This window comes from Arvicanthis niloticus, chromosome 4 (assembly GCF_011762505.2).
Source record: "Arvicanthis niloticus isolate mArvNil1 chromosome 4, mArvNil1.pat.X, whole genome shotgun sequence".
In the NCBI taxonomy this organism is placed as follows: Eukaryota; Metazoa; Chordata; class Mammalia; order Rodentia; family Muridae; genus Arvicanthis; species Arvicanthis niloticus.
The window spans coordinates 59172788-59200242 of record NC_047661.1 but is presented as its reverse complement, the minus strand read 5'-3'; the positions used below and the strand labels follow the sequence as shown (position 1 = coordinate 59200242).

General features: G+C 38.7%; 1 protein-coding gene and 1 long non-coding RNA gene across 10 annotated transcripts in view; one reads left to right on the top strand and one right to left on the bottom strand.

Moving 5' to 3' along the window:
• The window catches only part of Rapgef2 (Rap guanine nucleotide exchange factor 2), a 224518-nt gene that overhangs the window by 115047 nt on the left and 82016 nt on the right, over window positions 1-27455 (top strand). The window contains exon 1 of one of the 8 annotated variants that reach the window (XM_076932547.1): window positions 25305-25399. The exons of 6 other annotated variants lie outside the window; for them this stretch is intronic. In XM_076932547.1, coding sequence (XP_076788662.1) covers window positions 25346-25399 — 54 coding nt within the window. In that variant the 5' untranslated portion in view covers window positions 25305-25345. Of the gene's footprint in view, window positions 1-25304; window positions 25400-26184; window positions 26313-27455 lie in introns of those variants that run through there. One more of the 8 variants, XM_034500568.2, reaches the window with a different exon arrangement.
• LOC143442007 (uncharacterized) lies at window positions 369-26230 on the bottom strand. 2 transcript variants are annotated; one of them, XR_013109862.1, is made up of 3 exons: window positions 26098-26230; window positions 14454-14582; window positions 369-4053 (listed from the first exon to the last, which is right to left on the bottom strand). It is a non-coding gene; the product is annotated as an uncharacterized LOC143442007 (long non-coding RNA). The 2 variants fall into 2 exon arrangements; XR_013109861.1 differs by lacking the exon at window positions 369-4053 and adding an exon at window positions 7912-8968.

Here is a 27455-nt window from a genome sequence, read left to right as displayed (position 1 = left end):
CCCCATAGCTGGAATTAGGGACAGTTGTGAGCCACCACATGGGTGTTGGGAACTGGTCCTGGGTTCTCTGCAAGAACAACAAATGCTGCAGGCCCCTCCCCCACGCTGCTGTTTGGATGAGTGCTGGAATCCTAATTCTTGATTCTCTTGTTTGCACAATTAGCGTTCTTAACCTCTGAGACATCTATCCCACCTTGGAACTGCTAATTGTTAAATGATGAGATAAATCTGAAAACTTTTATTCAACCTCATGGATGTCTAATTTCTAAATTCTATAGCATTAAAAAAAAAGACAGTATTTTTACTTTTATATGGAAGGTCAGTACTTTAAGAATACATAATTTAATAGTTATTAAAAGAATCCACAATGTAATATATCTTTTTATTTGGCATGAACAATTAAGAACCTAATTTTGATTTAAAACTTGTACTCAAAATATACACAGTGACGTATACTTTATGTACTCTTTTAAAATTAGACATGTTACAGTGATTTAAAACAGATTATAATGATTTTCCTCAGAATCATGAAGACTAAGTCCACGCAGAGTGTTTTTGGACATTTTTGTAAGGCAAGTGTGTGAGGTTTGCAGGGAGAATAAGTGTTTTAATATGCAGTGAGAAGAGAGTTCTCATTAACATTTTCTTACATTTTGATGAGTGGAGCTTTTTTTAAGCTGACCGAAAAGCAAGGTTGCAGCTTAGACCTTTAGCCTCCCAGTGAATAGACTGGAAGCAGGAAAGACTCTTCCTGGCAGAGACTGTGAACTTGGAGTCAGCTCCTAAAAAGGCTTTCTTGGGACATAGACTAGCATTGGTTTACCTTTCTCTGTATCCTTTGGGTGGGAAGGAGAGCTTTCCCTGTCTTCTCCTCTCATTACTTCAGGGCATTCCTGAGATATTTGTATGGCAGGGAGATGCTAGGTCCATGGTAAAGATGGAGAGGAAAGGTAGTGGAGCTGAGCTGGAGGAAGGATGGTTATCGTACATGGTACGAGTGGTGTTGGAGCTTGGCATGCATCTCTATTAGTGTGTTTTATTCTCTCTCACTTTAATTGGGGAGAAAAGAGCTCATTACTCTTTCCAGATCAGAAAGAGCATACAATTGTACAGAAAGAAATTAGACTGGAGATTAAAGAACATATCTCCCACATGTGGATGTTATATATTCTCCCTGAAGCTTGAGAGATTTTTTTAGCTTCCAAGGCTGGGTAGAAAGTTAGACTAGTCTTTACTCTTGAAGTCCTCATTGACATGTTGTCTCAATAAGGCCTAACCCCTAAAATACCCCTCTGCTTTCTATAAATGTGAATATGGTACAAGATAGAGCATAGTTTCAAAGTTTCAGTCGAGAAAATTGAGAGAATGAAATGGTTTTAATCATGGAAAAAGATGTTTTATATCCCTTACAGTGGGGCTTGTCTTCTACAAGCATTACAGGTGTCCAGTTTTTCAGTCGAGAAAATTGAGAGAATGAAATGGTTTTAGTCATGGAAAAAGATGTTTTATATCCCTTACAGTGGGGCTTGTCTTCTACAAGCATTACAGGTGTCCAGTTTTTTTAGTAGGTCAGGTTTAAGTTCTTGACTATGGTATGTAACAGTAATAGAGAATATTACATTGAGTTGATATGTTGAATACAATGTGACCTTAATACTTTTTATTGCCAGCATCCCTAAAACGTGGCATCAGTATAATAAGGTGACATGCATGTGAGGCTTTGGAAGATCATCTTTTTTTCTTAGGATTAGTCACTCTGTTGTCTGTTATTTAGAGACAGGATCTCACTGTCAAGCCTGGAACTTCCCACTGTAGACTAGGCTGGTTTTGAACTCACAGAGATTCACCTGATTTTGTCTCCTGAGTACTGATATTAAAAATGTATGTTACCATACATGATTATAATTGGTTTTTGTTTAAAATTTGTTTGATTATTTTCCTTTTTTTGGTAATGCCAAGTAAATCTTACTTCTTTTAATGGCCACATAAGGTCTCACTGTTTTTAGCATATATCTTCCACATTTCTAAATGAGATTAAACATTTTTTTTCATGTATTAAAAGTTAAACTTAATTTTTAATTCACACATAAAACATAACAATTAAACACTGTTGATGAATACTCTGTGATTTTTTCAACATGTTCAGTTTCCATTGTGTGCTGTTTAAATAGGAGAAATATGATATTAATCTTAAGCATACATCACTTTACAGTAGTTTTTTAATTTATTTTTAATTGGATTTTGTTTTGTTTTGTTTTGTTTTTCGAGACAGGGTTTCTCTGTATAGCCTTGGCTGACCTGGAACTCACTCTGTAGACCGGGCTGGCCTCGAACTCAGAAATACGCCTGCCTCTGCCTCCCAAGTGCTGGGATTAAAGGCATGCGCCACCACCGCCCGGTGCTTTATTGGATATTTTATTTACATTTCAGATGCCATCCCCTTTCCCCATTTCCCCTCCCCAGAAAATCCCTATTCCATCCTCCCTTCTCCTTTTTGCTTTTATACAATTTTTAAAATGTTCATTAAAGGCTTTATAAGTTTGGTAATGCTCAATAACAAGATGCCCATACAATCAGAAGTGTAACCCAATACCCAACCTAGATATACCAACTATCTTTGACTGGCAGAAACACGTGAACATCTGCCTCCATACCCCTCCCCCCCATCACCTAGCTCTTCCTACATATCACCCTTCTTGTTAAAATAAAACTTTTCTCTCAAAATTCAATTAGAGCATAACTATACCAATTTGTGTCAGTAAGGTACAAGATAGACCTTATACCCAGTCCATTATTTTGTTGGTTAACCAGAACCTCTGTCATCTCTCCTAACTAAAAGACTTAGTTCTGAACCTGGCTTTTTTTTCTTGGCTTTAGAATGAATGTCAGCTGAAAACCATCCTCTCAAATCTTTTCTCTCAAAGTAAATAGCCAGGATTGGCTATGAGACTATAAGTCTTCAACCCCATCAGAAATTCAGAATGACTGAGTTAACTGAAATTATGGGAAGCACAAAGTATAGCTTCTAAAACTTAGCCAATTTATAGAGACTGCTGAACACCTGGACAGTCCCTATATTACAAAACGTTGGAGCATCTGATCTTCAGCCTTCTGGCCCAGGATCATCTGACAGACCTAGTAATGCACAATTATTAAAGGCTGATTACTTTGTCTTGGCAGATATAATCAGTCAACTATTCTGTAAGTGTTTCCTTTTCTGGACAGTAATTTGTCTGTAGATGAAAAGAGGCAATTCTTGCCTAGTGGCTGTCTCACCACAACTGGAGTAACTCCAAAGATGCTCAATTTCTTCTTAGAATCCAAGACAGGAAGCTATCAAAAGCAGACAGGTCTCTAATCAAAATGAACATTGATACAGAAATGTTTGTAATGTTAATTCTGTGGACTTCTGACATTTTGAAAACCAACTATCCTTGTAAGACAATCTGGACTGTTGTCTGTTAACTCCTCTCAGCTATTTCTAAATAAAATATAGAAAACACCCTAACAATAAACTCAAAACCATGAATTTGCTATAGGCCCTTAACTCATAGGCTAGCCATCTCAAATCTGTTAAAAAAGTTAAAGAAGGACTGGGTCTAAGCCTTGTATTCCTAAATGTGTTATATAGGTACAATGCCTATGAGAGTAACAATATTAATCTCACTTTTATATTAATAAGAAACTCGTACCAATGAAAACCTTAAATTTGAAATCAAAGTAAATTTTGTACCATTTAAGAAATTATAACCTCATCTTAGTAACAGTTATACAGATTTCTACCAATAGGTTATGGCTATGCAATAAATCCTAGCTAATCCTCCCTGTTCCAACAAAACCACTACTTTTCCCTAGAAAGACAGCCCAATATTAACCACCTCAGTCCCCAAGCCCAGGGAATAGGGCCGCCAACTCTTCATTAACTTCTTCAAGCTGATTATGGGCGTTGTGATGCTGTGTCTTCACTTCGTCCAGCTGGAATTCCAGAACATCAGAGGTTCGAGCAGGTCTGCTCAGCTCACTTCATGAGTAGATACGCCAAGGCTGTGTATTCTACAATATACAATTATAAAAACAAATTTTAGTATCAAGATAATTTTTTGTTTGAATTCTGAAATCTAGTCTTCTGGAGGCCTGCCTCTGTCATGTCTAAACCATATAATTCTGGGAGTTTCTATGATGGTGTGCTCCCACCATCCTCCCATTCCCGCCTCCCTGCTCTCGAAATTTTCCAACACTAGGGAATCGAAACTTTTAGGCACCAAGGCCCTCCACTTCCACTGATGCCTGGCAAGGCCACCCTCAACTACCTATATAGGTGGAGCCATGAGTCCACCTATGACACCAATATGACAGTAATCTTAAGCATACATCACTTTATAGTAGTTTTTAAGGAATAGATTGTTGGTTTGATTTTAAAAGTTATTGCTTATTGAAATAAAAAGTTTACAGTGTTTATTTTATGCACATTTTTGACATGAGTTTTTTTTATTGAGCTATTCTTAAATCAAAATTAAGTATTTTCACCCATTTCATGGTTTGCTTTCTCACTTAGTAATTTTTCAATGGCTCCTTAGTTTGCTGTAGCATCTGCTATTTAACTGTAAGAAATTGTGCTTTATGTCAGAATCAGTGACTTGTATTTTTGGTAAATTCCCTAGAATATATTAAGAGCTTTAGAGTTTACCTGAGTTCATGTCTCTCCTAGCTATAATTTATTTACATATTTAAAGATATATCTTAACATAAATAAAATAATATGCAAGTGTAGGGTTAGTGTTATAACCAATTTAAAAGGATTTATTCCTGTATTTATCCACCCAGCATTTGTTTGCTTAATTGAAGCCAAAGCATTTATTTTCACTGGTGTTGTAATTGTCTTTCTGTAAATTATAGAATAGAGTTTCAGAAAACTGATATTTTTTACTTCCTTTGTCATTCAGGAAAAAGCCAGTATTTTATTCTATAGACTTGTTCATTTGATGAATGTTTGTTGGATACCCATTTTTCAGATTTGCATCAGACTCAAGTAATTTGTCTACTTGCTCTTATAATTTTACAAGGAAATATGGATAATAAAAATGTAGGAAAATAGATGTATGGTGGGACATGCACTGAGCACACTTTGAAGAATCAGGAATGGGTTTCTGATCAGCCAGCATGTGATGTCACAACCACAGGAGACGCAGTTCACACATATAATTCCATTTGCTCAAAGACTAAAGTTGTGGGAAAATCCGGAGTGGGCAACGAGGAGGTTGTGACACACCGACCTTCACTTTCTGTTTGTTTTTGAGACAGGGTTTCTTTGAGTAGCCCTGGCTGTCCTGGAACTCCCTCTGTAGACCAGGCTGGCCTTGAACTCAGAGATCCACCTGCCTCTGCCTGCTGAATGCTAGGATCAAGCACCAGCCCTGCTCAGAGTTTCACATCTTGATAAACTTACCTTCGCAGAGCTGGAATAGGGATGGTCTTAGGTCTTCCTTAAGCTCTGGAAGTAGAAATAGGATTGAACTTGACAACTGGGATAGGAGCTAAGGGTGAGGATTCAAGTGGAAGAAAGTAGAAATGGAGGCTAGAGAGAGCTCAGTGGTGAAGAGCATCTCCCGCAGAGGCTGCAGTGTGGTCTCCTAGCACCCACATGACAGACAGCTCACAACTACCTATTACTCCAGTGCCAAGGGAACTCATACCCTCTTCTGTCCTCTGTGGGCACCAGGCACACATGTGACGCATAGACATACCCACAAGCAAAACACTGGTACACATAAATCTTGAAAAAAGAAAACAGGGAGATGACAAGAATAAAACTTGAAAGTACCAGTTCATTCATTTTAGCTGGCTTACCTGATCATAGTGCTTCTACCCAGTAATTTTTAGTGGGCGCTACATATATAACTGTGTGTGTGTGTGTGTGTGTGTGTGTGTGTATGTATGTATTATGTTTGCCATATATAAGTGAAAATGCTCCAGTGCGTGTGAATGTATGTATGTGTGTATGTATGTATGTATGTATGTATGTATATATATGTATGTATGTATGTATGTATGATGTTTGCTGTATATAAATGAAAGTGCTCCAGTGATAGTTTGAGGTAGATTAATTTGAAAAAAGACATAAAGCTTTGTGTTTTGTTTGTTTTGGGTTTTGTTTTCATCAAGAGTTTCCCAGAATGATTTGTAAGTGCCAGTGTAGATTACCTTCAACTTCTGATCCTCCTGCCTTCAGTTCCCAAACCCTGCGATCCCTGGCATATACTGCCATGCCCAGTTTCTCGTGCACTAGGGCTCAAATCCAGAGTATCAAGCACTCCACAAACTGACCACATCCCCAGGTTGAAGCAGATTATGCTTTAGTGCAGAAAAGCTTAACAGAAAGCGTGAAAGCTGAGCTGATGCTGACGAATGACAGAAACGGTGTGGGGAGAAGGCTAGTGACAGCCACGCCCTGTCAAGGTTGCTAGATAGACACTGTGAATTTCCTACTGTGGATGCTTTGGATTCCACTAGCGTTTTCTGACAGTGTAAAAGTATTCCTTGCATGCTCCTTGTCAGTAGGTTAACTGGCTCCTCTTCACTCAGATCATGCTGTATTTTAAATCCTTCAGGAAGGTTCTGACAGAAAAGTCTCCAAACAATAGGTGGAGAAAATGGTATTGAACCTTGTGCTGCAATTCCTGCCAAACTGCAGCCTGTTAGAGCTGCAGCGCTCCTGTGGCTCTTCTAGCTTTAGGGAGGGACCTTTTCTCCTTTTTCAGTTATAATCAGGTCTTGCGTTAATTTCATTAGTATGGATTAAGAAATTAAACTATAGAGCATAGGTAGACATTGAAATGTAAATGATGAGACAATTTAAAGCGTAAAAACGATTTCTCTCATGCTATTAACAGCACGCATTGCAAATTCATGCAAGGCAGTTGAGAATAGCGTGCAGTGTGCTGTTTACCCAAGTTTCAGCTTCTGCCGGGAGGATGTCTATTTTTGTAGATTACATCATCTCTGCTAGAGAACTCCGGTGTCCACTGGGATTTACTGTTCTTTCATTCCAATCTGAAAGAGAGCTTGTATTGATGTCATAATTGGACCTATCTTTTAGTTGAAAGTTAACAGTGCTATGTAGCAAGTCATGCAATATTTCAAGCAATTTGTCAAAAAAAAAAGATCAGTGCCACTTTGTCCTGCCTCTGACTGTGACTATGGGTAGTGTCCTCTCTCTCTCTCCCCCCCCCTCTGTCTCTCTCTGCCCCTCCCTCCCTTTCTCCCTCCCTCCCCCCTCGCCCCCCTCTCTCCCTGTATGTGTTTTAAATATAGTTAGCTTTGTGTCGCAACAGCAAAGATCCCTTTCATCTCTGCCAGCTTCAGCTTTCCCCTTGTGCCCCTCCACCCCGCCCTGTTTCTAGCATGGGGTTTTACAAGACGATTTGAAAATCCTCTCTCCTCTTTGGACATACCAACTTTTTTTTTTTTTTTTTTTTTTTTAAATCTTTCATCACTGTTGAATGGGTCTTGTTATAATGGTTATCCATTACAAACAGTCTTTTTTAACTGCATAATAATGAGAAATTAGAAATGTTCTGAGGTTGGAATCCAGTGTTAAAACAGCAGTGATAGTCAGATGATATTGTTACCCTCTGGGTGACATGCTAGCATTTATTGGAATGCACACATGCTAGATTTTAAGGCATTTGTGAAAGGAAATGATTTAGTTATTTATATAAGCATGATTTTAAAACATTAAGTGATCTGCATATCAGTGTAATGAATATGTATGTAAATATGTATCTGTGTGTATAAAATTTCCTCTTTATTCTTGAAAGATTTAGTGACTATCAGTTACATCTAAGTGTTTTTAACTGACTAGGAACAAACTTCCAATCCATTATTTTTAATAATAACTTTATTGAGGTATGTTTTATATAATGCAGTCATCTGTTTCAAGTTTTTTTTCCCATGGTCTTTGCTTGGTTAAAACAAACAAAACAGCATGTAACATTACATTTGCCATCTTAATGGTTTTTAAGCAGACATCTTGGTAATATTAAGTAAGTCAGTAGTGGAGTTTTGAACTGATATGAATATACCCATTTTTAAATAGGTTTTCTGATTATAAACTTTCTCATAGACTAAAAAATAGAGATGGGGGAGAATGAGTTGGATGTAATGGGAGTGGGAAGTTGTCTATGTTAATGCAGTTCTGTGTGGATTGTATGTGCTCAGCTGGAAGACGGGTGGCTACAATATGGCCTAAACTAGAGGCAAAGATGAAGTGGCCCTGAAATGGCAATTGCTCATTTGAATAAGGAGGGGTGATTCAGATGCTAAAGATAGGAGGGTGTAGACAGGACAGCAATGGTCAAGCCCAGGTGTTTGAGTGTTGAAGAATAGGTAAACCTCAAAAGGCAACATTTCTCTTTCACTAACTATATTTGTAAGAAGTCACTTGCTGTAAGAAGTTTGAAACCAGACCTTTACAGAAGTTCTGGAAATCATCAGAACTTTGGGGAATACCAAGGGAAGGTTTTAGAGAAAAGGTGATTTGCTATTTGTTACTTTATGCAATAAATAGTCCCCAACTAGGTGGGATGGGCAGAGTAGCCTTGACATTCCTGTTCTTGACATTGGCTTTACTGAACTGAGGCGAGCTTGGGAGCTTCAGTTTGTTTTTCTCTGCAGTGGACTTTGACCTGACACTTAGCATGTACCACCTTTGATTGGAGCAGAGGAGCCCTAACCTTTCAGCAGGATTAATTGTCAGTCAGAGGGTTCTTCTAAGTCCTTCAGACCAGAGATCAACAGCAGCTGGGAACTGGGTGGTTTTAAGGAGCCAAGACACTGGTTATTGTCTGACTGTGGACCTTCGTAAAATGATTTTAGAATTGTGTACCATTAAGTCAAAAGCTCTCAGTCTGGTCTATACAGTGAGTTCCAGTACAGCCAAGGTTATATAAAGAAATCCTCTCTGAAAAACCTACAAGAGAAAGGGAAGAAAGAAAGAAAGAAAGAAAGAAAGAAAGAAAGAAAGAAAGATAGAAAGAAAGATAGATTAGAGCCTGTATTCATTCATCAGTTAAAAAGAGTGGTAACGGGGCTGGAGACCTCAGCAGCTAAGCGGACCCAGGTTCGATTCCCAGCACCTTCATTGCACCTCACAGCTACCCAGAGTTCCAGTTCCAGGGGATCAAATGGCTTCTTGACCAGCCTAGGCACTGCATGCATTCAGTGCACATACATACTGACAGGCAAAACACCCACACAAATAAAATAATAAAATAAAATATAAAATAAAAACAATGCTTAAAGGGTAGCAGACCATTTATTTTAAGTGTTATTTTAAAAGACACCATAACTACTTTATAAAACAAACCAAAATAAGAAAAGTAATACATTACTAATGTGTGCTATTCTCATATCTTCATCTGTGTGGAGCCCATTGTAATGCATTCTTCAGTTTGAAAAAATGTAGGATACATGAAGAAAGCATGGTCTAACACAGAAAGGTGATTCCCAAATGCTACAGTATTAGAATTTTTAAAAAACTTCCTGGCAACCCACAGTGCGCCGTGGCCATGGCCAGGGAACCAGGTAGGTCTTCAACTCTCACTCTGCTCCTCTAAGCCCAGTCCTCCCAGTTTCATCCTTAGCTCTGCAGCCAACCACTGGCTGCAGCCTCCCTTCCCCCACTATCCCCCCTTCCCCCACTATCCCCCCCACCCCCCATCGTCTCTATCTCATTGCTTTATCCCAGCCTCCAATTCCAGCAGTCACTGACTCAGAATGGAACCCAGAGTTCACTCTGACTGGGAAAGCCAGTAGGCTTCCTCCATTCCTCCGGAGTTCACTCCCTCAGACTCATCCTGAGCTCTGTAGCAGACCTTCTGTTGTGGCCTCTCCTCACTCAGTGCCCCATTTTTAGGGAACTTACTAAGAAGATCATGGTGGAAACACCCTGCTTTCCTCTCTGCTGTGTACCCTCTCAGCCCCACCCCAGCAGCCCAACCCTATTCCTAAAGTGTCAGCTCCCAAGACCCAGAAACACATTGCCCAGAACCTCCAGTGGCCACACCTATCAAGATGCAGAAAGAATTTCCTACCAGGCAACACAGAGCCACTACACTCTGCTAAGAAACAGAGGGGGCAACAGAAACCAAAGAACTAAATACCCACCCAACAAAGACAAAACTAGAAACTAGCACCAGTCCCAGATGTCTAGATGCCAGCATAAAAATACAGTCAGTAACAGCCAGGATAATATGTCACCACTAGAGCCTAGCAACCCTACCACAGCAGGTCCTGAGTATTGCAACATAGCTGAAATATAAGAAAAAGACCTTAAAATAGCCTTTATGAATATGATAGCAGTCCTTAGAGAGGAAATGAATAAATCCCTTACATCTGTGAAAACATAAACAGTAGAAGGAAATGAATAAAACACTTCAAGGTCTGAAAATTGAAAATAGAATCAACAAAGAAGACCCAAGCTGAGGGAAATCTGGAAATGAAAATTAGGGGGTTGGAAGAGGAACCTCAGAGGGCGGGCAATACCAATAGAATGCAAGAGATACCTGGAAAAGAGAATCTCAGGCATTGGAGACATGACAGAAGAAATAGATACATCAGATATTAAGTAGGGAAAAAAATCCTGCTATAAAATGTTCAGGAAATCTGGGACATCTGATCTAAGAATAATAGGAATAGAGGAAGGAGAAGAAACCGAGGACAAAGGCACAAAGAATATTTTTAAAAAAATTATAGAAGAAAATTTCCCTAACGTAAAGAAGGAGATTCCTATGAAAGTATAAGAAGCATACAAAACACCAAGTAGACTGGACCAGAAAAAAGAAATCTTATGGGCACATAATAATTAAAGCACTGAATCTACAGAAGAAAGAATGTTAAAAGCTGCAAGGGGAAAAGACCAAGTAACATGTATAAGCACACCTATTAGAGTAATACCTGACTTCTTAATAGAGACCCTCAAAGGCCTGGACAGGTGTTCTACAGACTCTAAGAGACTGCAGATACCAGCCTTGACAACTATAGATAGAGAAAATAATAAGAGTCCATAATAAAACCAGAGACTAATCCCAGATCAGCAAATCCAAAGAGAGGAAACACTATACACCATAGCAGCAAAATAACAGGAGTCAACAAACATTACTTGTTGGTATCTCTTAACATTAATTGTCTCAATCCCTCAATAAAAAAGAGACAGACTACCAGATGAATTTGAAAACAGGAAAATCCATTTGAAAACAAGAAAATCCATCTTGTGGCTTCATTCAAGAAACACACCTTAATATCAAGCATAGGCATCACCTCAGAAAAAGGATGGAAAGACATTCTAAGCAAATGGACCTAAGAAGCAAGCTGCTGTAGCTATTTCAATATCTGACAAAATAGAGTTCAGACCAAAACTTATTAGAGGAGATTGGGAAGGACAATACATACTTATCAAAGGAAAAATCTGCCAGAGGACACTAAAAACTACATACCGACTGTCACACACTGTTAGTGGGAGATTTCAGTAACACCCTGCTAATAGACAGGTCATCCAGACAAAAACTAAATAGAGAAATGCTGGAGTTAAATGATGTCTTAAGTCAAATGGACCTAAGTAGATATTTACAGAACATTACACCCAAACACAAAAGAATATACTCTTTTTTTCAGCAGCTTATAGAACTTTCCAAAAACTGACCACATACTCAGACACAAAAGCAAGTTTCAACAAATATAAGAAAATTGAAAGAACATTCTGCATCCTTTCTGAGCACCACGGATTAATGCTCGATATCAACAACAAGAAAACGTACAAACTCATGGAAACTGAACTGGATGAAATATGAGTCTAGTCAGAAATTAAGAAAGACTTTCTAGAATTGAATGAAAATGAATATAAAGCATACCAAAACTTATGGAACACAATGAAGACAGTTCTAAGAGGCAAGTTCATAGCATTAAGTGCCTACATTAAAAAAATTGTAGCAATTTTATACTAGTAGCTTAATAGTACACCCGAAAGCTCTAGAACAAAAAGAAGAAATCATATCCAAAAGAAGTAGAACAATAAGAAAGAATGAAAATTAGGGCTGAAATCACTAAAATAGAAACAGATAACAAAAAACAATCAACACAAAGAATCGATAAAACAAAGACTTGTTTCTATGAGAAAATCAGTAAGATTGACAAACCCTTGTCGAAATTAAGTAAAAGGTTGAGGAAGAATATCTAGATTAACAAAATTAGAAGGAACAAGAGTAGATACTGAGGAAATCCAGAGACTCGTAAGGATATAACTGTACTCTTCCAAATTGGAAAATCTAAAAGAAATGGATTATTTTCTTGAAACATAACACTTAAAAAAAATTAAGTCAAGATTAGGTAAGCAATTTAAACTATAACCCCTAATGGAATAGAAGCAGCTACTAAACATTTCCACACCACCCCCACTACCAAACCCAAGGCCAGATGATTTTAGTGTAGAATTTTATTAGATAAATTATTCCACAAAATAACAACAGAAGGACCAGAAGGAACACTGCCAAATTTATTCTATGAGAGCATAGATACTCTAATACTCAAATCACATAAAGACCCAACAAAGAAAGAAAATTACAGACCCGTTTCTCTTGTGAACATAGATACAGAATTACTCAGCAGAATACTTGCAAATCAAATCCAAAAACATGTCACAAAGATAATCTACTATAGTGAAGTAGACTTCAACCCAGAGATGCAGGGATGCTGAAACATACGTAAGCTGATAAATGTAATCCACCCTATAAACACACAAAGACAAAAACCACAAGATCATTTTATAAATACGTGAGAGGCCTTTGACCAAGTCCAACACTTCTTTGTGATAAAAGTCCGTGAGAATTAAGGATACAAGGGACATACCTCAACATAACAAGACGGGTTACAGCAAGCCCATAGCCAATATCAAGTTAAATAGAGAGAAACTCAAAGCAATTCTGCTAAAATAAGGAACAATCCAAGGTTGTCCACTCTCTCCAAGCCTATTCAATAATGTACTTGAAGTCTTAGCTAGAATAGTAAGACAACTGAAAGAGATCAAGGGCCTATAAATTGGTCAGGAAGATGCCAATGTATCTTTATTTTCAGATGATATGATATACATAAGTGAACCTAAAAATTTCCACTGGGGAACTCCTACAGCTCATAAGCACTACCGGCAAAGTAGCTGGGTACAAAATTAACTCCCAAAGCTCTATAGCCCTCCTATATACAAAGGATAAAATGGTCTGAGAAAGAAACAGGAAAATAACACCTTCATAATAGCCTTAAATAATATAATTTATCTTGGGGTATCTCTTACCAAGCAAGTCAAAGACTTGTCTGATAAAAACTGCAAGACACTGAAGAAAGAAATTTAAGATATTAAAAGATGGAAATATCCCTTCCCATGCTTATGGATTGGTAGTAGATTAGTAAAAATGGTTGTCCTACCAGTAGTAATAGATTCAGTACAATCCTCATCAAAATTCCAATATAATTCTTCATAGATCTTGAAAGGACAATTTTTAGTTTCATATGAACACACACACACACACACACACACACACACACACACACACACACACACATACACACACACACAGAGCTAAAACACCCCTCAATAATAAACCGTGGGAGTTGTCATTATCTAGATTTCAAGTTGTTTTATAGAGCTATAGTAATAAAAACAAGTGTGGTGTTGATACAAAAACTGACAAAGAGTTGATCAACTGAATTGAATTGAAGACCCAGACATAAATCCACACATGTGAGTTTTGGTAGAGAAGACAGAAATACTCAGTGGAAAAAAGGACAGCATCTTCAACAAATGGCACTAGTCAAACTGGATTACAATTACGTAAAAAAATCAAAATAATTTCACACCTATCACCCTACACAAAACCCAGCTCCAAATGGACCAAAGACCTCAACGTAAAACATACACTGAACCTGATGAAAGAGAAGGTGGGGACAGCCTTGAACTCATTGGCATAGGAGAAGACTTCCTAAACTGAAGAAGGAAGGTTCTAGTAGCACAGGCACTAAAACCAGAAATTAATAAATAGGACCTCATTAAAATAAAATCTTCTGTAAGGCAAAGGATATATATCATCATTCAGACAAAGCAGCAACCTAGAGAATGGGCAGATTTTTTATCAGTTGCATATCTGATAGAGGGCTGATATCCAAAATATATATATATATATATATATATAAACCCAACTTAAAAAGGGGTATAAATCTAAACAGAGAATTCTCAGAACAGGAAACTCAGATGGCTGAGAAGCACTTAAATGCTTACCATACAGAGCCATCATAGAAATGCATATCAAAACTACTTTGAAATTTCTTTCTATCTGGTCAGAATGGCCAGGGTCAATAAAATAAGGAACAGCTTATGCCCGAAATGGGTGTAGACTAAGGGAAACACTCACCTATCTATTGCTGATGGGAGTGTAAACTTCTGTAGTCACTGTGGAAATCAATGTGGCGGTTCCACAACCCACTCCAAGATCTTGCTTTGCTATCCCAATCTTGGGCATATACTCTGAAGACGCTTCATTCTGCCACAGAGAGTTCAGTGGTAGTGTGTTGTTAGCATGGATAATACTCTGCTTGTTTCAACCTTTACCCTCCTCTAAAAAACCAAAACAAACCATCAACCCTCCCCACAAAATCAACCAGTTCATCTTAAAATACCAGCATTGTAGTAGAGGATAGTTTCATTTCAAAGTATAGCTAACTCTATATATGAATAATTATATGCAGTTAAAATACTCTGCTTTAATATTTAGGAGAGGGAGAGATTAGGTGTGTAATTTAGATTTCTTCGTTTACTTATGTGATGGAACAATGAATGTAGTTTTAAACATGTCATATTGGTAGGTTGATTTATTTTTTCAAAAAAGCATTAGATGTTCTATAGCACATAAAAATTTCTATTTAGAAATGCTCTCTATTTTAAATTACTTTTTGGTCATTTTCTTAAGTATTAAGACAGAAGGGCCCAAGCAACTGTTACTGGTGGTGAAATCTGCCCATTAGTGCTTCCATTTAAAATTATTGTTGTCTTTTAAAACAGAAGCCATTGAATCATTTTGAAATGATTTTGAAAAGTACTGGGATTCTTATTTCTAAATACTAAGTTGTTTAGAGATAAAAAGAATTGTTGGTTAACATTTGATTTCCAGGCCAGTGGGGTAGCTCAGGGTTAGATTGTTTGATAGTATCCATGAAACCCTTGAGTTTGTATAGTAATATGAAGAAATAAAAATTTTAAGCCAGTAAAGTCTTTGAAAACAGTATCTTGTATCACATAGTTTATGCTTTTTTTTTTTTTTTTTAACAACATGACATCTCATGGGTTCTACAATGATATCGTTAGATCAGACTTGCAGAGTTGACATTCGTTAATACTTTTAGGAGTGGTATTGGTAGAGGTAGTATCAGTCTACCTTCATTAACGGTTCTGTAGGAGGAAATCAGCACGAGGTTATTGTTTCCAGCCATCTGTATGGCATTAACTGCTGACTTGGACAAACCTTCAGTGTATGAGACATTTATTAGAATATTTTGGAAGCAATAAAGTGACCCTTCTTGAGTGTTTCTGATGAACAGATCTGGTAGTTGTTTGTCAGATAAGCTCTCAGTTCACCCTCCTATTGCCCCTCTCTGGGAGATAAGCTCACAGAGGTCAATGAGATGGAGTGACATGCCCAGTGTCCATGGTTCCCTACGTAGAGTACATGATTTGTCATTGAGTCAGACATGAAGCTTTTCCTTTCCAGCCCATGGATTATTTATTTTACAAATAAATTTTACATGCACTGTTTCTTATACCATTTAATCTTAAGGTTTGATTTGAGATGAATAGCAAATAATTCAAGTAATTTAGAAGCCTACTATTTAAATATTTTTTTAAAGAAATCGACTCTATCATTCAATTGTCCAACCTGCAGAAACAGTTACTTTTATGCAGTGATAGGCTTTGGCTCTTTCAAGGTTTTTTGTTGCAGTTTTTTTCTCCCTCTTTGGACCATTCATAAAGTACTCTCTCCTCTCACCATTAGCCTTTCTCATTTATTCCAGTACAGGAGTGAGCTCTTACTGGTATGGAGTACTATTTTATAACAACGGCATGGCTTAAATTAGAATATCTTCAATGTAGGCATTAATATTGTCATAGGGAAAGTCAAATTTTTGATGAAAGTTCTTTCATAGGTATATTTCTTATTGTGGGAGTGTGTTCTGGATGAGGGTTGATGTGTGCAAGTGTACGTGTGTGTGTGTGTGTGTGTGTGTGTGTGTATAAGTCAAAATAACCATCAGTTCTACTCTTTAGGCACCACCTACATCTGTTATCCATCCATCCATCCATCCATCCATCCATCCATCCATCCATCCATCCATCCATCCATCCATCATTTCTGAGGCAGTGTTGGTCTTCCCAGCAGAAGGCCCTAGGCATACATCTGCCTCCACTTTCTCAACACCAGGGATTATAAGTGTGTGCCACTAAGCCTAACCTTTAAAATGTGGATTCTTGGAATCAAACTAAGTTCCTCATGCTTGCAAGACAATATACTTTGGCAACTGAACTATGCCCCCACCCTTGTATACTCCTTAATTGTCAAATAATGTATAATTCTTTAAAATTAGTTATTGCTTGTGGAGATGGAAAATATCTCTCATTAAACTGCTTGCTTCTCCATAAGTAAATATTAGATGTATTTAGGCAATCTAAGAATATTGAGAGAGCACAAGTAATGTAGGGAGCTAAAAATCTTCTATAACCAGGCCAGTGATGCAGGCCTGTGATTCCAACTAATCAGGCATTTGAGCCAGGAGGATGACAAGACTGTGTGAGTTCAAGGCCAGCCTGGGCAACTTAGTGAGAATGTTTCGTAATGAAAACAAGTGAGAGGGTTGGGTGTATTGCTATTGTATGGTATGTGAAAGGCCCTAGCTTCAGTCTCAATGCTGTTTAGAAAAAAAAAAAAACTTATTTGCATCAGCATGGTCTATCTCCTATTGCTCTTTCCTCCCCGTTTTCTACTACCTGGTGTCCAGCAACATCCATGTTACTTAAGAATATGGCAAGGATTTGAAGACTCTCCCAGCTGAGCCATTTAAATAATGTAGTTCAGATATTAACTTTCTATATAATCACTGTTATTTAAACTCTAGAATTTCTATTTAAAATAAATTTTGATATCTGAGAGACTCAGGAGACTGAGGCAGGAGGATCACTATTACTTAAACATATAATTTCAGGAGCAGTTTGCTCAACATAGTAAAACATAATTTAAAAAAAAATCTAAAAGAAAATCTTCCTAATGTTTAGCTGAAACCTGCCATCACACAATCTTAGCTTAAATTATAGATCTTTTAAAATCAATGCAAGTGAATGTTTTTCTCTTTTTCTATTTCTTTAAATAAAGATTTATTTTGAAATTTCAATATGAGGAATTGTTTTTATTATCTGTTTTATTTTTCTTTTATTGGAAATAGATTTTTTTAATACAGTATACTCTCTCTGATTATGGTTTCTCCTTTTCCAACTCCTCCCAGTTCCTTCCCACCTCCCATGAAATCTGGAACCCTTTCTGTCCCTCATTAGAAAACAAATAGGCATTTAAGGAATAATAATAAAGTAAGATAAGATAAAACAAAACCATAGAAGTCAGGATTAGACAAAGTAGAAGAAAATAGAGTCAAAGAAAAAGCAAGCGCGAAACACATATAGATTAAGAGACAAAAGAATCCCCTAAAAACACAAAACCAGAAACCATAATAGATACACAAATGACCTGTAAGGTTAAAATAAAAAATACCCTGACACAATATTATGAGACAAAGAACCTTCAGAGATGCCACTGGATTCATTTTGTGTTGGTGTCTACTGCTGAGCATGTGGCCATAGGGATTGGAGGAAATGAGGCCTAAACACAGACCAGGGAGGCACATATGAGTTCACAGAGACTGAGGCAACGTGTACAGGGTCTTCATGGGTCTGTTTATCCCTAAGTCAAAGCCAGCCCCACTTGATAATCACATTTTGTTTTAATATAGCCATTATGCAGAGTATAGTCTATATTCTTCTGTCAACCTACTCAGCTTTGTATGGTTTTCCTAAATAACCTATCGTGTTTTCTACCACCAGAAAACAACATTTATATACTGTGTCTCCTGGGATGGGATAGCTAGAATAGGTTGCTGTCATCACACAGCTCTTCAACACAGATCCCAGTAGAACATTCTGTCTTCCATATATCTGATATATAACCTGAAATTATAGTAGGTTCCCAGGATTCATGCTTGACACAATACCGAACCTTTTGGCTAGATAGTTTCAGAGAACCCCTGTCTGCCTGTCTAGTTCTTTCCTTCTCTTAAGTGCAGCTCTTTTTGTTCATTTGTGTGAAGTTTAGGGTTCTTTACTCTCTTTACCTAGCACTGTATAAATCCCCTAACATTATTAAAGAATAAATAGTTCTGGTTATAGTTACCAAACCATTTCTGTCCGTTTCCTCATGTTAAAGGCTGCAGTAACTTCACACTTTAATTTTTGAAAGAGTAAGTAGAATCATTTAGGTGTTTATGCTTTGTGTGAACAACTGCTATGTATCAAGTTCTAGGGTTGTTATCAAAAATAAGATGGTCTAGGACCTCAGCTAACCTACACTACAGTTCATAATGCAGTATTTCCTGTTTTTTGTTAAATAAATGAGGGAGCATTAGCAGCCCATTGTCTTCATGCAAATGTATTAGTCCCGGAAGACTACATTATAGCACATCAGCAGTGAAGGTCTAGTTCTGTCTGTTTGGAGCATTACTTTATGAACTATAGCAGAAAGCACTGTGGGAAAGCTTTGCTTGACAGGAGGCGCCAAGGGAGGCATTTGGAGGCATTTTCAGTCAGTGCTCAAGGACTCCACCTCTGAATCCTTGAACACTGCAAGGTTGAGGTCTGGCCTTTTCTTAAAATAGGTTCAAGGAAATGAAGTAAGCCCCATTCAATCTGCTATTAAAGTCTGCTCACTTTTCAAATAAGTGCCTTTCTGAAAGTCCATTGTCGGAATTTCTGGTGACTCACGGCCTTTGTTCCGGTTTCTCTGCTGCTCCACACCTTGTCATCTTTTAACCTTTTCCTTTTCAGTGCTGTGTGTGAATGTGGAACATGGTAATTACACGTTGGTTACTACATTAATTTCTCAATGATGAGTCACCTGAAGTGTAAATTGTTTGTTGTCAGGAAGTGTGATTTATTGAAGAGAGAAACCACCTAAAGTAAAGATTTCTTGGGAATATATCTCTGAGTATTGGACCATCTTGATGTGTACTCCATTAGATAATTCTGACACAGCCTCCAGGAGTTTTAAAACTTACATTTAATTTAGATTCAACTGAGATATGTAGTTAACATTTTCTAGGTGTCAGGCAGTGTGTCTACTTTCTTCTGTATTTTATATCGTAATTAAGTTATTTTTTAATAATTGATTGGAAGCACCATTTTATAGATTAACTCTGTGAGCACTTCCAATGGGATATGTGAAGGACTAGTCTGAAGTATATTCAAGGCTAAAATACACAGTATGTGAAAATGTAGGATTAAGATATGAAAGGCTTATCAGAAGGGATCTATTGGTGTAACCTGTAGTCTCAATTACTTGGGGATCTAAGGCAGGAGAATCACAAATTCAAGGCTTACTTGGATTACAAAGTAAGTTTCAAGTTCAGCCTGGGGACCTTGAAACCCTATCTTAAGATGAAAGTAAGAAGAGGCCTGGGATGTATCTCAGTGGTAGAGTGGGTACACAGCATGTGCAAAGGGCCACGTTCAGTCTCCAGTACTACCTTCCACCACCAAATCAACTTTTCCTTTTTGAAAAAAATTATTGGGGGTTGGAGAGATAGGAAAGAGAGTTTGATAATTCATGTGTGTGCTTGCCTGCATGAGTTTTTGTGTTCAGTGTGAGTATAGCTGTATGTGGAGGCCAGAAGAGCTCCCTGGGAACTGGAGTTAGAGGTGGTTGTAAGTTCTCTGATGCCGGGAACTGTATCTGTAACCTCTTGTAAGTACTGTTAAGTATTTGTAAGTGATGCTTTATTTTCTCAGAAAAGGGATGAGATGAGAGCCTCATCCAAGCTTTATGAATACATGACTTGGGCTGAACCTAGAACTTTTCTAGCCTAGGCCTGGAACCTTCTGGCCTCTATACAATCTCATCTTCTGCAAACCTAGGACTTGAAGGTTCAGCTTCTAGCCTCCATCTACTGACCTAGGCTATAAGTAAACACAGACAAGCCCGCTACTCTAGGCCTAGATATTTCAGCCTCTGAGACTTACTGCTGAATTAACTTACCCTTTCAAGCTCTTTCTGAACTCTAGCTGTCTGGTTCAACTCAGCTGTTCTGGCTCAAATTTCTCCCAAACGTGACTGATTCAAATTAGCTTCCCTTGGCTTCTGACCGAGTTGCTCTGCTTAGGAATATTGCTGCCTCTGAATTCTATGAACTAAACTGCACTGAGTGCACTGAGTGTATAAACTGACTAGAACTGAACAGAACTGCAGGAACTCAGCTGAACTCGACTGTATTTATTGATCTGAACTGCACCAAACTGAACCAAACTGAATTCTCTCTGAACCTCTTAAGTAGCCTTTCCTCCTGTTTGTGTGAGAGTTGGGCATATCCTATCTCTGACTCATTCTGACACATCTTTCTCTGATTTGTCACTTTGCCCCTCAATTAGATGTCCCACTTTTAAACATGGCTGCTTCCTACTACAAACTAACTTTACCTTCATTGTTAGTGATTAAAGGTGTGCTTGTATTCCAGCCGGATCATATAGACCTAGATCTTTGGATATGATCCCTTGCTAGAGCAGCCATGTTGCTGGATTAAAATTCCTCGAGGAGTATTGATGCTGAAACTTCCCATTTTCAGTTAGGCCGAGCAGCCACCTGGTTACCTGGCATCACCTGGTCTCCACTCCCAAGAACTGGAGTTCCAGACAAGGCCATGCTGGGGATTCAAACTCATGTCCTCATGCTTTCATAGCAAGTCTACTGCACCATCTCCTCTACTCCAGAACTTATATTTTTAAAATGTTACTTGTTTGGGGAACAATAAAATATTAGGAATCAGATTTGCAAAATTTCTGTTTTTTTCAATTTTCAAAGAATATCTTTTTTCCTCACTTCTCACTGTCAACTTTTGTAATTTTCCCTCTGGTATAAAGAGAAGAGGGAATGAATCAATGCATCAGACATAGTTGTAACTGAAAACTAGACTTCTGTAGCCTTGTAGTCTTCTAACTTTTGTCTTACAGACCTCTTGTAACAAAAGATAATTGTATCATTTTCTTGTATCATTTGGGCTTAACTGTTAGGGAAGCTTACTGTAAGCTGTCCTTGGCCGGCCGAGCTGAGGGTCAGGGTCTAGCAAGAGAGAGAGTGGGGATAGAGGGGAAGAGACGTGAAGAATGGAGACAAGACAGAGGTTCCGATCAAGTCCCAAGTCACTTTTATTGAAGGGGAATCTGGGGTAGTTATACACTTTGCCACATGCCTTGTAGGCATGTATACCATGTGCGCCGTATAGCCTGGATAGCACGTGCACCATGCGCCTTGCAGCTAGGGGCACTAAATAGCAAAACAAGATATGTGGGAAAAACAAAATATTTATCAGAGTGTGCTCAGCTGTTGTAGGCTGTTGAAAACAAGTCTCTTGTCAGGGTATATGGCCTGAGATGGCTGTGAAGATGATAGCCACTTTCTGTTAGAAGTCGGCTCCCAACAGTGAGCCATGGTTTATATTAAGAACCAAGTAAGTTCTAAATATGAGCAATAAATACTGATAAGAACACACTATTTTCCTCAATTTCATAATAATAGGAATAGTAAATACGTTAGAAAGTAAAAGCATGAAGGAATTCAACATTTAGCTGGGGCGCCTTTACATTAGGGAGGTGGACTACGTATTCTACTTCTTTAACAATGTAACTAGAATTTAAAAGTTTTCAGTTCCTCACATAGCAGAAGGGGTTTGTTTTGTTTCGTTTTTCTAGATCTGCTTAATGTTACTAAGTCTAGATGGCTAAGAGATGGGGTAAATAGAACCCAGTTTAGGGTTTCTCACTTCTAGCCACATAGTTTAGCTTTGCTCATATAAAGCTGTACTATAGGATTCTTCTAAACTTTGGTTTGTTTTATTTCATAACTGGTACTTGACATAATAGTGTCAATGTGTAAGATTAGTGTGGCTGATAACCTTCCAAGTTGTCAGTACTGAGTCTTAAGGTCTGAATGCTGTGGGCCTGAAGCCAGACCCTGAAGCTGTCACACCAAGCCTCAGTACAGAGAAGCTTCCATGCCTGAGGATGTGTGATTTTCTTACTTCATCTCTCAGGTTTCCCGATTAGGTTAGTTTCTTTCTTGAGAGAAGTGACACCTATTTCCAGAGAAAGGCAACAGTATGTGGGAAACCTTGCTATTATAGGGCAATGTACCATCAATATGAGGCTATTGAAGTTTGAAGGATCATTGGCATGTAGATGTATTGGGACATGGGTCAGATGACAAATGTGGAGTTTCATGGTTTAGGCCTCGAGTCAATCACTTCTGTATTGTGGTAAATTTATCTGACAATTAAGTTACCATTAAGTATACAGTTCAATAATTCCCATTGTTATTTACCACCATCCACCTTCATAACTTTTCATCATCCAAACTAAGACTAATCAATAACTAATCACCCCCTAACTCCACACACACACCCCATACACACACTTGGCAAACACCTATCCTGGCTGTCCCTAAAATCTGGTTAGCTTAGAAACCCAGAATTGGCTTACAACATTTGTTCCTTCATAACTGGCTTTTTCCACTGTCGCCCAGACTTCTAGATTGACTCTGTTGTAGTGTGCACTCTCTTTGAAGGCTTCAGCCTTCATGTCCTGGTGGGTGTGGTAGATACCACTCAATTTATGTGTTGATTTTGGTTGAATTAATTATTTTTGGTGCCACTGGCTTTTGAGTTATATCTGTTTCAGAACACTATTTGAAATTGCGACAGAATGTGGTCTGAAGGATAAAATATGGTCTTGGCAGTGTCTGTTTCCACTCAGTAAAAACTTGATGCTTCCGTTCAGCACATTTGTGGGCAAGTGTGTTGTATACAGTGCTTGAGTACAGTCATACATGACATACATGGTAGCAGCTACCATGGACTCAGAGTGTATATGGGGAAGTAGAGGGACTGCTTAAATAGTATCATGACAAACTGTAAAATCACAGCTGTATTAAGATGGACTATGTTGTGGTAACCTGGGAGGATATTGTACCGATATGTATTTTGAAGTGGAGTGAGAAACAAAGGAAGAGAGTTTAGGCGGAGGAGAAAATCTACAAAGACCTCCATCCAGGAATCAAGAGAAACCCAAGAGATCTAGAGTGAGTGTGAGCATGGTATGAGCATGTAAATTTTTTCACAAACTACTTACGTGTGTATTTGCATGCTTGTGCTATAGCTCACAGATGGAGGTGTGAGGAGGAGTTGTTCTTTCCTACCATGTGGGTGTGCGAGTCAGACTCAGGTTGTCAGGCTTGGCAGTAAGCATCGTGCTCACCAGCCCAAAGTGTGTAAATCTTGGAAGTCAAGATGTTAATTTTTTTTTCTGTCCTTTGGTTTGGTAAAATGGCACATTTTAGTCTGTTTGAGGCACATAGAAGATGGAAGATAAATGTGAAGTTATGAGGCTTTAAGTTTTCAAAGAGAAAATAGAAAATAATGTGGCAAACGGGCTGAATGTGTAGTATATACAAAGAATCCAGACTGTTGGCTTTTTTTGGGTTTGAAGGTCAAATAATAATTCCTAGAAGGGGATGATAGTAGCAGAACGGAAGAGAAACTTAGTTGAAGAAAAACAATGCAATGGCTATCAGGAGGAACAGGTGTTGAACATGCCTCAAACATGTATAACCTTGTACCAGACACAAGTGGCCTTTATCTGCATAACATACAGGGAAAGCCTGAAAGAAGGAATTTTTGCAAGATTTGGTTGTGGAGTGTGGGAAGAGATTAAGTCTGTAGACATAGGAAACTGTGTCTAAGGAGGAATCTAGTTTAATTTTGCATTTGAGGTAGGAGAGGTGCGGACGTTTCAAAGTTGACAGGGCAGGTCTTGTTGGGAGCAGTGTGCTCAAATCCGTGGCGATTAGGTAAGGAGTGGTATAAGAAGTGTAAGGAGTGGGTGAGAGGCAGGCAGAAGAATCGCCCATCATGATTGGAAAGAATAATTGCCCTTTGTTACGGAGGGGAAGAAAGAACAGGATGGATGCAGTCTTTAGATAGACAAGAGACCCAGTAGGAAGCCTTGACAGTGCCAAAGGCCACTGTAAGAGATGACATGTCTTCCATAACTGCTTTCTGTCCTCTCTTCCATTCAAAACTATAGCTGGTTGAGAGCTGATAAAAGTGTCTTTATTCCTTGTCAGCTGTAATGCAGCCTCCCAGGTAAACCTTTTGCGTAGGTGAAATTAAGACCATGGGAGAATAACATTTCTTCATTTAATTTCAGCTCCACCCTTAGAAGTTTGGTTTGTTTAAAAAAAAAAAAAAAAAAGCCCAGGTGGTTTATTATAATATTATTGACACGACCATATGGGCATCTGTGTGTGCATGCGTGTGTATGTGTGTGTGTGTGTGTGTGTGTGTGTGTGTGTGTGTGTGAAGATATCATCTTCTAAATTTAACAAAGCTTGCTAAGCGTACATTTTATAAATTTTTAAGGCATTTTTATTTACTATGGCACAATAATGTTTGAGGGTGGGGTAGAGGTCACATTGATATCTTTCTCCCCACCTTGGTGAAAAAAAAAATTATATTTTAGTTCAAAGCTGTTCAAGTAAGTCCTTGCTCCGTTTTCCCACCCTGTCTTCAGTGATATTATTTGGAGTCAGCAATCAATGGATTCCATCCCTCTGAGACTTGCTTAACCTACAGCCGCTGATATAATACAGGCAAGAGCTTGTTACTTTATCTGAATTGTCCATCGCTACCTTAATGAGTGAAATGGTTAAGTAGAGGAGGGGGCGAGCCTTAAGGAACGTGTGTACCGTTTGAGCTGAATATTTCAGCCTATATGGGGAGAGGGAGGGAGAGAGAGAAACCCACTTACATCACTAGAACCACATCGAGTGTGAGGCTTGCAGGTTAAGAGACAGACTACAGTGTCTTGCTTTCTGCGGGAAGCAGCAATGCCGTTTGTTTCCTAAGAGGGATTTTTTTTTATTTAGAAAAGGAAGCTTTCTCTACCCAGGAAATGGCTTTCCTTGTGCGTTGCTATGCCAACTGCCTGCAGCCATGGTCCTCCAAAGTAAGCACAATAATGTAATTATATTGGTGTATTGCATTCAGACTCATGATTCTTGAGATTGTGTGTATGTGTGTGTATATGTGCATGTGCTGTGTTTCTGTCAGTGACTCCGGCTAGCAGGCATGCTTGTGTTGAGTGTGAGGGACAGACATCATTAAATTAAATGTCCATCAGTGTCATACTGCTGAGATTAATTGTGCAAACTTGGTTAGTGGAGTGGGACAGAGATCACTGGTCACCACTGTCAGCATCATTAGCAGCTAGGGAGGAGGTCCTGGTTCACACGCTCTGCCCTGATTTTTTTTTTCTCGTCTTCTCTCTCTCTCTCTCTTTTTTTTCCTTGGTTGGAGGGGTCTGTATGTGTGATTGCAAATGAAACAAGAGTGTTAACAATGCTTGGCTGAATGCTAGAGACTGGCTTTTCACCACCCTGACTAATATAATTCTGTATTAAGCCGTTTGGAGGGAAGTCTGTGTGCAGTCAGCCATTTTAGCTTTTTTTTCCCCCCTTTTCTTTTGCCTCTTGTTCTTCAGCCTCAGAAATGATCTTGTTCTCTCAGAAGCCCGAAGGCCGGGTGAGGTTCCCTCAGCCCTGTCAGAGCCTCTGAGGGTTAGAGTTTCAGTGTGATAAAAATGGAGCCGAGCACTGCCGTTCGGATTCCTTTTCTGTCTACAAGTGTGAAGGGTTTTAGACTCACCAGTAGTGACACTTTAAGCTGCAGCCTGGTTTTTCCTCCTCCCTCTTTTTTTTCTCCCCCTCTTTTCTTTTAATTTCATGCTGTAGAGGGTGACTTGCCATCGTGAGAGGTTGGTACATGATGTGTAAATTCAGTTCAGCATATGTTTCTTCATTATGAAACCGCTGGCCGCGCCTGCTAACCATGGAGTTCTGGGCCAGCAGGAGAAGCAGTCTGTAAGTACCCAGGCGCTGCCGGCATCATGGGCTGCCTGGCTGGGGGTGGGGGTGGGGGGGCTGGCAGTGTGGGGAGCAGGCAGGGAGTTTTTTCCATGGAGTGTTGCTCTTCTCCAGGGGAAGCAGTGTTTTAGAGGGTAGTGATATCGGCTGCTCAGAAAAGGGAGGGAGGGAGGGAGGGAGGGAGGGAGGGAGGGAGGGAGGGTGGGTGAGTTACAGCTCACTCGTTCTTCCGATTTTCTATGATTTCTAAAAATCTTAAGCAAGACCAACAGTTCATTTAAACAAGACCACTAGCATTGAGAAATACTGGACAGCTCATTTTGTGTCATTAGAAAATAATATAGTTCTCACTAAATGCCCAAGCAGTTTGAGAAACCTGTTTTGGTTGAATTTAGTGAAACATTATAAGAGGTTCTGGCCCATGGGAATCTGGCAAGGAATGCACGTGGAGGTGGGTGGGTGGGTGGGGTTTGGCTATTGATTTAGCAATAAAACCATCGGTGGTACACTTCTGACTTCTTAACGTTTGTTAATTGGTGGTGAAAGCACACTATATTGTTTTAATGCCACAGAAAGATTACTGCTTCTTTGTAATTGGTCCCATGAGTCAGCTATGTGATTGTCTTGCTGAAATCCCACAGGCAGCAACTGCTATTTGTGAGAAACATATTTCTGTGTCTAACTCCAGGTCAGAGCCTCCTGTTCCAGGAATATGTGCACTCCTGTGGTGCGACTTTTGTGTCACCATGTCACAAGTTTTTTGCTATTTTGCCAGTTCATGATATTGATATATGTATGTGTGTATGTATGCATTTTGAACACATATATGTGTTTATATATGTATGTGTGTATACACACATATATGTTATTCTCCAATTAAAGTACTTAAATTTAGATGAGTGTATAAGCATTTTAGAACTGTTCCTTACATAGACCAGTACATTATGATATAGTAATTAGTTTTAATGTATTCTAAGAAGTGATACAGTAGTGTCAAACTTTAAAAAAAATACCTATAAACCACTAAAGCCTTCAAAATTAGTAAACAGGATGCCATGGTTAGAGTATTTGGGTTTGGTTTTGTCATCACTAAATGATGAACCCTTTAGTTGGGTGTAGGAAAGTTCCTTAGATGGACTG